The sequence below is a fragment of the Mytilus trossulus genome, chromosome 8, assembly GCF_036588685.1.
Source record: "Mytilus trossulus isolate FHL-02 chromosome 8, PNRI_Mtr1.1.1.hap1, whole genome shotgun sequence".
NCBI lineage: Eukaryota > Metazoa > Mollusca > Bivalvia > Mytilida > Mytilidae > Mytilus > Mytilus trossulus.
The window spans coordinates 49,412,653-49,428,737 of record NC_086380.1 but is presented as its reverse complement, the minus strand read 5'-3'; the positions used below and the strand labels follow the sequence as shown (position 1 = coordinate 49,428,737).

The 16,085-nt window shown below is 32.2% G+C and overlaps 1 protein-coding gene across 2 annotated transcripts in view; it reads left to right on the top strand.

The window, feature by feature from the left end:
- Positions 1–3,073: 3,073 nt before the first annotated feature.
- LOC134681088 (glutamic acid-rich protein-like) overlaps positions 3,074–16,085 on the top strand; it is a 30,575-nt gene continuing 17,563 nt past the window's right edge. For both annotated transcript variants that reach the window (XM_063540508.1, XM_063540507.1), the window contains exons 1-5: positions 3,074–3,193; positions 9,367–9,487; positions 11,173–12,855; positions 13,282–13,380; positions 13,784–13,846. In XM_063540508.1, coding sequence (XP_063396578.1) covers positions 3,138–3,193; positions 9,367–9,487; positions 11,173–12,855; positions 13,282–13,380; positions 13,784–13,846 — 2,022 coding nt within the window. In that variant the 5' untranslated portion in view covers positions 3,074–3,137. The remainder of the gene's footprint in view (positions 3,194–9,366; positions 9,488–11,172; positions 12,856–13,281; positions 13,381–13,783; positions 13,847–16,085) is intronic.

The window sequence follows — 16,085 nt, the reverse complement described above, 5'->3', positions numbered from 1 at the left end:
CAGTTAATTAGGGATGTGAATTTTTCTTAATCAGAATATGAGGCAAAGTGGTATATAGTGTAGAAAAATCAAAACTTTGAAAAGATTCAAAATCACCAATATATGCATGCAATTTATCAAGTACTTCCAACGAGTTTTTAACACTCCAAAAGTAATTAATTCCACTATTTTCAAAGGCCTTATTTCAACAATTTATTATCTGGTTTTTTATTGTACCAAGTGTACTAGTAAGTAAAACAGACAATTTAGTAGTTGAACAATGGACAGTGACGGGTCCAGGGGTGTTCTGTGGATAGGAACCCTTTTTTGGAACCCTCTCCTTGTGTCCTGGATTGGAAACCCCCCTTTTTTTCAAATGGATGGATCCGCCACTGCCCCTCATGCAGTCGGACAAGATGGACTGATTTTCAATAACCTATCTATTAAATGTTATCATTTTACTACTTATGTTACTTTAAAAGAAGTAACCAAAATCAATATATGCGTTATCTGTCCATATGTAAGTGTCATATATTACCAAACACAATGATTGTCAAAGTTTCAACAGGACATTCACGAAACTTAGGCAGCAATCATTTCATTTTCAGGGGGGGGGGGGCTGTGGATTTTTTTAAAAGTTTGTTTCTAATTGTTTGAGAAACAAATAATTTGTTTTTGACCCTGAGGAAAAAAAAATGTTTGTTTCACCCTCAGCTGCCACTATATGTAATGCTAAAATTGAAATGAAAGAAAAAAATGTTTTCGACTGGTCTCCAAAAAAAATATTGTCTTTCGCCGAAGGAAAAAAAAACTATTATTATAAAAGTTTAAATCGCCATTCAAAAAGGGTTTTCTTTTTGATTATTTTAGGTCATTTACGTTTCACTAAATAAATATCTGTTCACGTTGCAATGATCACAAATTAACCAAATATCTGGGTTTTTTTCGTGAATTATTTGTCGTAACTTATTGTAAAAAGTTGTATGTGTTCCTGTTTTCTCCTATTTTTCGCACATATACTGTCAGTCGAAATAGAAAGTACAATGATGTAGTTTTAGTTTATTCTATTTTTAGATCATGTTATTACTACGCATAATGGGCACTATTGCCACGATTACCTGAGGGCACCGATTACCTCAGGGCATACAGCAGCGGACCTAACTGCCACCTGCATTTTACCATGGGGTTCAAAATACCATATGACACCGAGTTGAAAATAGAGAGCACACTTGAAAAAAAGGGGGGGGGTATTTTTATCTTATGAACGCTATGATTTGAAAGGTTTATTATTATTTTTATTTAATTAAAAGAGAAAAACGAATGTAAAACAAATTGTGAATGGTCTTTCTACCTTTCTCCCAGGCCAAAAAATTGCCTCCGTTGAAATTCTGACGTCACGGAAAACACCAAGCTATATATAGCTGAACAAATTACATTGATGATTAATATGAGGTTTACTCCTGGTTTGCCCACTTTTAATTCTACCAATTATCTATTAGTAAAGAAAACAAAAAAGACAAAAGGTTTAATGAGCATACAATTGTATAGTCTGTTCCAACATAGGTATATAGTTTGTAAGTGTTTTCTATATATTCAGTTTTTTTTTTATTAGAGCAAAGTTATTAAAAAAATCAAATATTTTTTCTCAATAATTTAATATAAGTTCATTCAATTCATTCAACATACATACATGTAAAAATAAATATTATTCAGTTACAAAGGTGTCTTTATAGTTTATTAGTTTCTGAATATTTTTTCATGATATAAATACATTAATACAAGATCTCTTTTATTGAAACCACAATTTGATAAATTAAACAATTTTATAAATGCATTGCATAAGTAAATATGTAAAATGAGGAGGAATACAATTTTTATGTATAAAAACCGGTAGCTTTTACTTCATAATTCTGTCATGTATTCTGTAAATGAAGTTGTAGCGGGTATATTTTCAACTTCTCCCATGTCTTCTTAACATCATCAACAAGGTGGGGTGGAACAAGAGGTAGTACTGTGGCTCCACGTCTCTGTTGAGTAATGTCTTCATTTTCTTTATAATAGGACTGTAGTCCATATTTCTTCGCTATTGCCAAATACACTGGGTGAAGATGAAGAAAATGCTAGCTTTGATGCATTGCAGGTTATACTGTTCAAATTGTGTCATATTTATTGTTTGGCTACCCAACAGTTGCATTTATATTCTAGTTGTTAAACTATTGAATCTGACTGAATCTGAATCTGTTAGAATTAGTTGATATTTTTATATTAAATATCAGAACAGTGTATTTTATTAAAATTAAAAAAAAAAAGTTGAATAAAGTCAAAGATATTCAAATGAAATTTATTCTAATAAATCTTTAGTTTCATTCTTTTACTTTTTCTTTTCTTTTTCAGAATGTACCAATAATTAAAACTATTTGTTGATAAATTGGAATGATAATTCATTTTAAGTACACGTTTTTCTAAAAAAAAAAATATAAATAAAAATACATTTTCCTGCCAAAGATATATAAAATATTGAAAAGTTTTGCACATTTTCTTTCATTTAATAGCAGAATATAGAATTCTTTTAACAATTAACAGGTAAAATAAAAGGTAAAAAATATGACTATAATTCAGAAATAAACTATAATTGTTAAAACAACAATTGCCTCTATGTTTACATATTCATGCAATTAAAAGTGGGCAAACCAGGATGACACCATTTATGGTTATTTATTGACCATTTGGTATATAACTGTGTTCTAAGCGACACGTACATGAAGGTCATAAAATTATTTCTTGAATGAAATCAAATCTTTAAATACTAATGAGTGCCGTAGAAGATCGACCAGAATTTTTAGCGAGGATTTCTTGGCATGATATATTCCGTTAATTTTCCGAAGTTCAGTGTTTTACAAATAAAATTGACTAACTTTTGGCAGTCAACACATTTTACACTGATACCAATAACATCGGCTGAAAACACCCTGTGTGCACTTCCACAACATAGTCATTAAGCTGAGAGTACTACGAATGTGTTATATAGTAGTCTCAGGATTTAGTAATACGTACATTTGAGAGTGTTGTTTCATATCAAATTATTTATGGTTATTAGACCTGTCATATGAACCGGAAGTAAAATTAAAAAAACGCGCCATAAAACCAAAACAGTTATAATGCAAACTAATCTAAAGAAATTTGTAAAAAGTATCATTAGTTCATCTGACTTGAGGTATTATAACATAGTTTAGAGTATATCCACAATCTTAATTTTCCTTTGATCAAATATCCGACCATGGCACATCATATATTCAAGGATTCTTATGTTAAAAAAAGGGATGAAGATGCATAATTTATTTTGGCACATCTATAATTATGCTCTGTCACCTCAGTAATGGTCTATTCACTTTGAATGTTTGCAAAGATTGCATGTGTTTCAGGGGCAGATCCATGCAGCCATTTAAAAAAGGGGGTTGGGTTTCCAACAGGGCTTCCAAAAATATATTTAAGCCAGGTGGACATTTTATATCATTAGATAAAAAACACTATTTTTTTAATTTGATGTTCTGACTTCGGACTTCATGTTTTGAACACAGGCACTTGTCTCAGAAAAAAAATTCCTATATACCTTATTATAACACAAGGTACTTAACTTGCATTTTAGAAAAATGTTAGGTGGTGACGAAGTTCTGTTATATGCCGCTTTATAGGCTGACAATCCCACTAAAGCTTGTTTTATCGTAAATCTAAATTGATTTATCTTTACAATGGTGTATAACATGCCTACATTTATTGTTATAATTTCTTCAGCAGTTAGCAAAATTATTACAATTGACATACTTTGGTAGGATTGCTACGGATGATTCCGACAACAAATGTAGGCGTGTTATACACCATTGTATAGAAAAATCAATTTAGATTTACGATATAACAAGCTTTAGTGGGGTTGACAGCTTATAAAGCGGCATATAACGGAACTTCGTCACCACCTAACATTTTTCTAAAATGCAAGTTAAGTACCTTGTGTTATAATAAGGTACATAGGATTTTTTTTCTGAGACAAGTGCCTGTGGTTTTGAATCTTAGTTTCACTTTCCATATTCGTTATTTATTCTAATGTAAGCTCCATGTGGTAAAAAATCACGTGGTGCAGGAATATAGTATCTTGGAGTAAGACTATTTCTTTCTTTTCAGGTGTATACTAAAAGCAAACATCATGCTGATGTGTATAACAGCACTGTAGATTTTCGTATTAAATAAAGAATGGTTAATTGGAGGGTTGAAAATGGAGAGCACAAAGAGGGGGGTGGTTTAGTGAAATATAGAATTTGAATAACAGCATGAACATGATGAACAGTGAAAGTTTAATTTATTTTTATCTCAATTTCGTCGAAAAAAACAGGCCATCCTTTCACAAAGAATCGTAGGACAATCTTTTATTTTCCTTTAACTCAACACTGCATCTTGCTTCCAATAGTCCAAATATTTGACCATAAAAACATAGAAGTGAGTAAGCTAGCACAGCACTATATATTTATATATAGCCCGGATAGGGAGGGGGATCGGTACGTAGTGTCACGGTGCTTGTACTAACTGTGTACTTAATACTCGGGAATAAAAAAAAAAATATAAAAGCTTATTTACTAGTTCTACAGCATTTATCATTTATGTTTTACACGGACGTATGAAAATAACAATAAATGCCAAGCTTTTAAAATTACAATCCTAGTTAAGTGGGACTCATTGGGGATTTTTTTGTAAGCATGACACGTGAAAGTCAAATTATTGTGTCATGAAAACGGGAAATGAGGTCTTGCGGGACCCAGGAAATGACAAAAAAATGAGAATTGCTTACGTATATAGTGTAAGCGGGATACGGGAATCTGACAAAACAGTAAGTGGGATCCAGGATGGGAACCCCCCAATGAGACCCCCAGTAAAGACCCCTCTGCCCCTTTCCCCATCTATCTATTTATCAAGCAAAAAATGTTTTATAACTAGATTGGACACTTACCATAATTACCTCACTAAACCTCATTACTATACTAATAAAAAAACTGAAAACTATTTCAAAATACGATGGTATGAACTTTCTTCCTGGTTTTGAAAGAACGAATCTTTTTATAGACATGAACACGGCTGTCAAATAGAGCACCCCTTTTCCATTATAATCGTAAGTCTACATTACATTTACGTTACGTTTGTGATCACCTTGGTGAAACACTGGTAGGTTAATTCTTACGCTTAACGTAAGTTTAATCGTAAACATTAATCATACAATTCTTTGTGAAATCATAGCCAGCTCTCTACTAAAACGGTTTTAAACCATCATTATTAACAAATTCAAATTCCAATTCAAATATTTATTGTCATACAATGTCATATAAACTCTGAACAATAATTTTGTGACAAATAAAATAAACTTACACAGAATACATTTAACAAACAAAACCATTAAAAAACAAAAAAGTTAAAAAAGCAGTTTTATTAGTTTTCCATTTCTAAATTTTGCTTTAGACTTGTACATTTATACAATTTACTCTTTTTATCTATTTTTTCAAATTTTTGTTCAAATACATTCGTCCGTCATTAGCTTTTACAAAAATCTTCTCCTCTGAAACTACTTGGCCATATTAAACCAAACTTGGCCACAATCATCATTGGGGTATTTAGTTTAAAAAATGTGTGGCGTGACCCTGCCAACCAACCAAGATGGCCGCCATGGCTAATAATAGAACATAGGGGTAAAATGCAGTTTTTGGCTAATAACTCTAAAACCAAAGCATTTAGAGGAAATCTGTCATGGGGGTAAAAAAGTTTATCAGGTCAAGATCTATCTGCCCTGAAATTTTCAGATGAATCGGTCAACCTGTTGTTGGGTTGCTGCCTCTGAATTGGTAATTTAGAGGAAATTTTGCTGTTGTTAACCGTTTTTTTGTGACAAAAATGTCTGTTATTAATTTGGGGATGTTACTTTTTGTATGGCGGGCAGGCGGTCGGGCAGGAGGTCAGGTGGGCGGGCGGCAATCAAATGTTGTCCGTGCATTAACTCATGGACTGTTCAATCATAGCTTCCCAAATTTTAATATGTTGTTACTAGGTTAATAATGACGATTTTGACTTTTACCGTTCAGGTCAGTTACAGTTCTTGAAAGATTGAAAAATGGTGTTTCCAGTTGTGTCAGTGCATTTTCTCATGAACCATTCAACCAAAGCTTTTGAAATTTTTACATGTTGTTACTGATGACAAAGTAGAGGTCAAATTTAATAATGACGATTTTGAATTTTACCGTTCAGGAGTTATGGTTCTTCAAAGATTGTAAAATGTCGTTTCCATTCACATTGTTGCATTTACTCATGAACCATTCAATCTATACTTTTAAAATTTTAATATGTTGATACTGAGGACAAAATGGAGGTCAAATTTGATATTGACTATTTTCACTTTCACCATTCATCAGTAATGGTTCTTGTGATATTGCCAGGACACAAATAAATTTTAATAAATCCGGTTTGCTGTCGTTGTGACAGCCTCTTGTTGGTTATTATCTTGAATATTGTTATAGATAGAGATAAACTGTAAACAACAATAATGTTCGGCAAAGTTAGATTTACAAATAAGTCAACATGAATGAAATAGTCAGTTGATCCCTTTAGGAGTTATTGCCCTTTATAGTCAATTTTTAACCATTTTTCGTAAATCTATGAAATCTTTTACAAAAATCTTCTCCTCTGAAACTACTGGGCCAAATTATTCCAAACTTGGCCACAATCATCTTTGGGGTATCTAGTTTAAAAAATGTGTCCGATGACCTGGCCATCAAAGCAAGATGGCCTCCACTGCTAAAAATAGAACACCGGTAAAATGTAGATTTTGGCTTATACATGTAACTCTGAAACCAAAGCATTTAGAGCAAATCTGACAAGTACTTAAATTGTTAATCAAGTCAATATCTATCTGCCCTGAAGTTTTTAGATGAATTGGACAACCGGTTGTTGGGTTGCTGCCCCCCAATTGGTATTTTTTAAAGAAATTTTGCTGGTTTTGGTTATTACCTTGAATACTATTATAGATAGAGATAAACTGTAAACAGCAATAATGTTCAGCAAAGTAAGATCTACAAATAAGTCAACATGACCTAAATGGTCAATTGACTCCTTTTAAAGGAGTAATGGCCCTTTATAGTCAATTTTTAACAATTAAGTCACCAAAACGGAGTTTTTGGCGACTTATTGTTTTTGTATCGTTTCTTATTATTATTATTCTTATTCTTCTCTTTCTGACCCCTTAAACTGTCGTACCATTTTCTTTAAAGCATTAGGGGATGGAAACTTGATATTTATTCTGGGTATAGGTCTGCATCATGGGGGTTGCAGAACCCAATGTCCATGATACCAGGGTGTCATCTTGGCATAATTAGGGGGGCTCAAAGATGGGTGGGGTCAATTTTTTTTTTGCATTTCATCAATTTTCTGCTGTAAATAGAGTAGATGGTATTATATTTTCTTTTATGAATATTTAGAGACACATGTCAGCTTCAACTTGGAACTAATTTTATTTCAGTAGGGGGTCTCCTTGGCATAGTTTTAGGGGGGTGAATTTTTATGGAACATTCCAGAACAACAATGTCAAATTAGTTCTAGAGACATTAAATGGTACATGATTGTATATAATTATGGAGGGAACACATTACAGTGGGGGTTGGACTTTGTAATATTCAAAATGGCCACCGTTACCATGGAAACAGCAAAAATATGAAAAACTTCAAAATGCTTCAAAATTATTGAAACTTATAGCAAATGTTGCCTAATGTATGTAGACTAAACTTTTGAGTTTGGAATTTTCAAAATGGCCGCCGTTGCCATGGAAACAGCAAAAATGTCCAAAAATATCAAAATGCTTCAAAATTGATGAAACTTAAAACAAATGTTGCCTACCATATGTGGACATTACTTTTGACTTCAAAATTTCCAAAATGGCCGCCGTAACCATGGAAACGGCAAAAATGTTAGAATATCAAAATCCATTCGATTTAATGAAACTTTACACATAGGTAATTTGGAATCATTGATACCGCAGAACAAACGATTTGGGGTCCGTTTTGGTGACTTTTGTGTTAGCATCCTAACACAGGATTACTAGTTTTCATTAATTTGGTAAAGTTATGTAAATTTTTACCAAATAATTTTTTCTGTTACTAATGGGCAAAGTTCATTATAGATATGATTGTAAGAAGCAAGAATGTTCAGTTACATGTAAGTAAGAACTTCAAACATATCACCATCACCAAAATACAATTTTGTCATGAATCCATTTGTGTCCTTTGTTTAATATGCACATAGACCAAGGTGAGCATCACAGGTTCTTTAGACATGTTAGAGTCTCTAGTTACTAAATTTCACTGTTTCATTTATAACAGTATCTGGCCCAGGCACTTTTTCTTTTTTTAGCTTACTAATAACATTTATTATTTTAGAGTATTTTATTGCAGCATCTATTTCTCTATTAGACAGTCAGGGATGTAACTCTATATATAATTAGGGTTATTACAGAAAAATAACATACATTTGTTACTGTGGCCTAAAAAATCAAAGAACTGTGATAACATATGTATGTTAAATGTTTCAAAGGGACAATATATATATATACATCATTAGTTTAGTAAAAATGTATACAAGTTCAATTGATATTACTATTATCTCTTTTCTAATTAACGCCTTCAGATTTTGGGCTGATTTTTGGTATGTGAGTTAACCATGATGAGTTATATGTGAAGCTTAAGTTTCGTTCTGCTCCGCTAATTTTCTCTGAAATTATACAGGCTTTGGACTTTGATAAATTATTGAAAATCACAGTTATATGTGAGACTACCATCATGTTTGTGTCCACATGTGTTTATAATGAAATTGCAGATTTTTCAACTTTTTGGGATGGGGCCATGTGTGTCGCTTTGACACATCTAGTTGTACATTGTATTAGGCTAAAAAAATAATACATACATGTATGTTTCTCTTAACATGCTGGAAAAAATAGGGTAGGTAGGTAGGCAATATCATTTTAATCATATTTTACAAACATTTTTAAGCGGGTTACTACTAGCTACAATGTATTTATATACATGATATAGGGAATAAGTCTGACTTTAACAGTGTTTTGCATAAAAAAATGTTAGGGTTGGCACCTAAAATTAGGGTAGGTAGGGTTAGCAGAAACACATGTATTATTTTTTTGGGAGGTCTTTCTCTATCATGTTTATTGATTGGAAACTCAACACGTTTTTCCCCCATTAGGACTTCCTTTGTGCTGGTTACGCATGTTGCATATTGCCTGATTGTTTCAAGTGTGAAAAAAAATTAATTACAATTTTAACTTCCTAATGAAAGCATTATTATTTGTATTAACAGTGTGTTAACAAAGCGCCAGGTGAGAGATGCCTATAGTCAGCATGTTGGGAGGAAACTGGAAAGTTCAGAAAAACTGACCATCAACAAACTTGTATACCAATACTTGGATGAACTTAACCAGGTAAACAATGAAATTTTTAAATACGAAAATTAATAAAGTATTTGTTATGTTAATTCCTTGCACCTTCATTCAAAAGTAGTATGTTTTTTTTTATTATACTGAATGTCTTATGATTCAAATGTACAATTTGCTGTAAAATGTAGGACAATTTAAAAAAAACTTCTCTGATTGGCCAAAATTATTAAAATGCCTTTGTCAGCAAAAATAATATTTAAAGTGAAAAGATCTGAAGTTGATAGGACTTCAACTGCATGTTCAACTTCTTTGAATGTATGTTGACCAAAAGCTTTAACCTAATTTGAAGGTAAATCCAGAAAAGCGCTTCGGACGCAAGAAATTAATAACGTGTTGTTTCAATATTTTGCTAATACTGGAAAGAAAAATTGCTTAACTGACAGAATTTTAAATAGATAGGCAAGTACAAATGTAAGCCGCAACATACCAGAAAACATTCAAGTCAAACTATGTATTTCCATGATTACTCTAGCATTGAAACTGAATATGATAGAGGTTTGTATAAATAAATTGATAAATCGCAAAAAGCATGACATAGGGATAGTGATCTTGTAGCAGTGGTGTTTAACTAAGCTAACTTCTTAAAAGCTTTATATTTTAGAAAGTGGAAAACCTGGAATGCTGGATGCTTCATACTTTGAATGTAGATGCCTCATATTATAAAGTTTCCGTCAGTTCAATGTCCTTGACCTCATTTTCATGGTTCAGTGACTACTTAAAAAAAAAAAGAATTTTTTGAAATGTTAAGTTCTCTCTTACAAATGTATTATAAGTAATAGGATAACTATATTTAGTATGTGCATACCTTGCAAGGTTTTCATACCCTTCAGGTAGTTTTCGTTTGACCTCAACCTCATTTCATGGATCAGTGAACAAGGTTAAGTTCTGGTGGTCAAGTCCATATCTCAGATACTATAAGCAATAGGTCTAGTATATTTGGTGTATGAAAGGACTGTAAGGTGTACATATGCAGCTGTCAGGGGTCATCTGACCATGACCTCATTTTCATGGTTCAGTGGTTATAGTTTAGTTTTTGAGTTTTGGTCTGTTTTTTATGCCCCACCTACGATAGTAGAGGGGCATTATGTTTTCTGGTTTTATACTGTATGCAATAGGTCTACTAAATTTGTTGTATGGAATGAATGTAAGGTGTACTTGTCTAGCTGTCAGGTGTCATCTGACCTTGACCTCATTTTCATGGTTTAGTGGTCAAAGTTAAATTTCAAGTTTTGGTCTCTTTTTCTTATACTATATGAAATAGGTCAACATTATTTTGTGCTTAGAAACATTTTATGATCTCTATGTCAGCCACACAAGTTTTGTTTGACCTTGACCTCATTTTCACGGTTCATTGCTCAGTGTTAAGTTTTTCTGTGTTTTGGTCTGTTTTTCTTAAACTACCATGACTACAGTCATACAGTGTATAAGCATTATCTCAACTATATTTGTTGTATGGAAGAATTGTTAGCTGTACATGTCGGCCTGGCATGGTTCATCTGACCTTGACCTAATTTTCATGGTTCATTGGTAAATTTTTAGTTTTCTTGGTTAATGTTTAGTTTATGTGACAGTTGTAATAAAGCTTTATATTTAGTACTATCAAGTATATTTTAATGAGTAAAGAAGGCTAGACATTTCAGCGTGTGAACTCTTATTCATATATTTTTCAGAGTAGTTCTTTCTCAGATGGAACCTCTTTGAATTCATCTGTTAACTTGGATAACAAAGAAAATGAAAAGAAACAGGAAAAAGAGGAACAAAATACATCTTCATGTGGTAAAGTCATTACACCAAAGAAAACAAAAAATGAAGGAACTCCATCTAAAATACTTAAATCAGAAAAGAAATCTTCCCAAAAAATAGGTTCTCCACCTAAAGTAATTAAGAAGGATAATCATGATAGTCTGCTGAAGAAAACCCCTCAAATGAAAACAGGTTTAAGCATAGAAAAATCTGTATCTGGTAACAAGTCTAGCCAAAAAAGGATTGATGATATACCATTTAAAAACAAAAATTCCGCTGATAGTAAAAGCTGTGAAAAAGGAAATGTGACTGTTAGTCCAGGAGGAACTAAACGTTTAAGTGCTAATCAGGTGCTTGATGCTGTTCTAAACTTGGATGTTAATGAATGTAGCGAGGAAGAAGAAGAAGAAATCAGTGATGCAGAAAGTGAAGAGGAATGTAGTATATCTGAAACAGAACTACACTCCTCCCCAGGAAAAAAGTTCAGCCATATGGTAACCAATTCAGACGATGAAATGGACTGGATACCATTTGCTGATGAGTCCCTGTCAAAAAGGAGAAGAAATGTCATTGAAAGTGATTCTGATGATGAAGATGATGAGAATGTAATAAATGATAGGGCATATGACAGTGATGATGACAAGGAAGAAGAGAAGATGGAAAAACATAAAAGAAAGAATAATGATACAAGAGAGAAAAGGAGAAAAATTAATAAAAAACAAATGTCTGATGACGAAGAAAGTCCTATTAAAATAAAAAATACAGGAAAAAGTAAAGGTACTTCGAGAAAAAGAAAGAGTTTTAATATGGATAGTGGATCTGAGTCAGAACAACATGAGAAGGAGGTCAACACAGTCTTAAAAGAAAAGAAAAAAAGAAAAACAATAAAAAAATATGAAAGTGAGTCAGAAAGTGATTTGAATGACATAGGAAATGTAGAGGAATCTAAATCTAAACATAAACAGGAGAATGAAAAAAAGAACAAGACAAAAGGAAATAAAAGAAAAATGATTTCAGATAGCGAAAGTTCTGAAGATATCAACAGTGACAATGATTTTCAGGAGAAAAGGAAAGAAAAAACAAATTTGATCAACAGTAAAAAAGAAAATAAAAAGAAGTCTGTTTCTAAAAACAAAGAATCATCAAAGGTCAAAATTAGACAAGAAAAGAAAAGACAGAAGATTGTAGAGGATTCAAGTTCAGAGGATGAAATGTTGATTAATATTTCTAACAAGAAAACTAACAGCGTGTCACAGGATGAAGAAAAAATAAAGAATAAAGAACTTTCAAGTTCAGAGGATGAAATTTTGATTAATATCTCTAATCATTCTAATAGGAAAACTAACAGCGTGTCACAGGATGAAGAAAAAATAAAGAATAAAAAACTTTCAAGTTCAGACGATGAAATGTTGATCAATATTTGTAATAAGAAAACTAATAGCATATCAAGTGATACAGAAAAAAGGAACAATGTAAAAGGAGACTCTATTAAAGATTTAAAGAAAAGAAAATCAAGCACTGACATTCCAAAGTCTAAGAATCGGTCTAAGAGTTCAGTTCTTGATGAGGAAACATCTGATGAGGAACTACCTTTAGTCAGCATTAAAAAGGTATTTATATAAACAATGTTAAAGTAATAATGTATATCAGAAATGGTTGTTGTGGGTATTATTCCTGCAAGATACATGTAACTGATATACATGATGTTCTCCCTGTTTTGAGATTAATTATACATAGTTATATATAATGTAATACATGTAATACAGTCTAACTTTAAGTGGTTGTCCAAATCCAGTGTCTTGTATATAAATCTCATTGGACTATTAATGCAGAAGCCCTTATAATTTGTTTCCATCATTTTACATCCTACAGCACTGGTGTTTGTACCAGTAACCAATTTCATAATCTGCTCATCAATATTAATTTTTCATACATGTACACTATTTATGGTATTAATCAATTGAAATTTTGCTAAATACAAAATATCTATGTTTTTGTTTAAAATGACATCTCAATAAAAAAAATTTACATTACAGGTGACTTCTGATGAGGATGGGGACAGTAGTTCAGAAGAGGAAAGTAAACCAGTCAAAAGTACAGCAAAGCACAAATCATCAAAGCCTAAACATGTTAAGGTTGGCTGTGTTTTTATTACTTACGTAAAATCTAATGACAGGATGGCGAAACCGTAATCTATATATCAGAACAAGTTTATACAAACTTGTTACAGACCTTATTTTCATCCTTTACTGATATCTCTAGTTTATTATTTATGGGTTCCATTACTTCTATTAAATCAAAGGGAACCAGTTAATAATGCAATATACCAAATTACCAACAAAATTGAGAATGAGGCTCAACCTGCTTGCAACAAACACAATCTTTAAAAACCACTCAATGTCAACAAACAATCAAGGCATTGATAACAGTCAATTCTGGAATGGTGTCAGGGTTCTATCTGTTTCTAGATATATATGTTTTTGCCTTATATGACATTGTTAAACACTTTTATACATGATTTGATTTCTCATCATACAGGTGACTTCTGATGAAGATAGTTGTTCAGACAAAGAAATTGAACCAGAAAAGAAGACAGCAAAGGTACACTGTGTTTTTATGCCCCCCTACGATAGAAGAGGGGAATTATGCTTTCTGGTCTGTACGTCCGTTCATCTGTACGTTCTTCTGTCTGTTCGTCCGTTTGTCCCACTTAAGGTTAAAGTTTTTGGTAGAGGTAGTTTTTGATTAAGTTGAAGTCCACCCCCCCCCCCCCCCCCCCTACGATAGTAGAGGGGCATCATGTTTTTTCTGGTCTGTGCGTCCGTTCGTCTGTACATTCATCTGTACATTTGTCTGTCTGTTTGTCCTTTCGTCCCACTTCAGGTTCAAGTTTTTGGTCGAGATAGTTTTTGATGAAGTTGAAGTCCAATCAACTTGAAACTTAGTACACATGTGCCCTGCCCTATGATATGATCTTTCTAATTTTAATGCCAAATTAGAGTTTTGACCCCAATTTCACTGTCCACTGAACATAGAAAATGATAGTGCAAGTTTCAGGTTAAAGATTCTGGTCAAGGTAGTTTTTAATGAAGTTGAAGTCCAATCAACTTGAAATTTAATACACATGTGCCCTATGATATGATCTTTCTAATTTTAATGCCAAATTAGAGTTTTGACCCCAATTTCACGATCCACTGAACATAGAAAATTATAGTGCGAGTAGGGCATCTGTGTACTATTGACACATTCTTGTTATAACTTAAATGTATACATACATGGCTTTCGTATAATAACTTGATACTTAAAAAGCAAAATATAGAATTCATGATGCATATTGAATTTCTGAAGGGTTTTAGAAAGTCCTTAGTTTTCTGCTTTCATGGTCTAAGGGCCCTTCTGAGTGAAACTAGACTGACTGAACTAATTATAAACTGTAGTCAGAAGTTGTGTAATAAACTTATGTTACTACCTCTCATCCAATGGGTTAACATCCGAAAATTGATCGAATTAAGTTAATCAGATCTAGAATTGAATATGTTAAAGGACATTTGTGAGATGAGATAATTTTTTATAACCAATCATGCCCAAAATTTGAGCTATGTAATCAAATGGATTATAAAACAAATGTAAAAGCACAGTAAATGATTAGAATGATTAAAGTACATTTAAACTAAAAACATGAATACACATTCAAATAAAGTAACATACATGACATGATCGTTGACAAAACATAAAGTTATTTTGGAAGGCAATGTGATCTGGAGAAATTACACAATTTTATGTACGTAGTTCTAAGTCTATGGGAGACAACTCTTAATCCATTTTATTACATATTTTTATGCCCCACCTACGTTCTTCCCTCCGTTCATTCGTCCCGCTTCAGGTTAAAGTTTTTGGTCAAGGTAGTTTTTGATAAAGCTGAAGTCTAATCAACTTGAAACTTAGTACACTTGTTACTTATGATATGATCTTTCTAATTTTAATGCCAAATTAGACTTTTGACCCCAATTTCATGGTCCACTTAATATAGAAAATGAAATTGGGAGTTTCAACTACATTGATAGTTTCTTTTCTTCTTCAAAAAGGGAGTGCAATAATTTAGATAAGTTTGAAGTAACTAACAAATCTTAAGATGAAAGAATCCAAACAAATTTCATTCCATCAGGTGGCTTTGAAAAAATTTTAAATTTAGAATTTAATTAAATTAGAGATGTTAAAAGTATCAAAATTATCTTCTTTTAAAGTGCAGGTCTGACTATCTCAACATCTCATGTCCAGAACATCTTCAGATGGAGAAGGAGGTCAACGGGAAAAAATTTAAAGCTCTGAAAAGCGGTTGAAAAATAACACTGAAGCACCTGAATAAGGACTAAGTACTTCCATTGCAGAAGTACATAGAATTAATACGTTCTTTAGCTATGTTTAACATCTTTATAAAAAGGGAAGTAAAGTCAAGTGTTTTAAAAAAAAATATGAAAAGGAATCAAAAGATCAAATATGAATATATAAACTCTGCAATGATATGGAATATACACATTAGACATGTACAATGAGACTAAATGCATGATTTCATTTAAAAAAGGGCAAGGTATTATGATGCGATCATAACAGATAGTCTGTTGGTTGCTGTCAACCAATTGTAATAGATAATTGGTTGGTAATTTCAACCAATCCAACACTACAGTCAAACAGTCAAAATGAAATAAAATTGAGAATGGAAGTGGGGAATGTGTCAATGAAGTGCCAGAGACAACAACCAAACCAAAGAGCCGAAAAAAGTTTAAAAAAAATGATGTAATAAATTGTATGAAATTATTATTTTCTATAACAGCACTTGAAA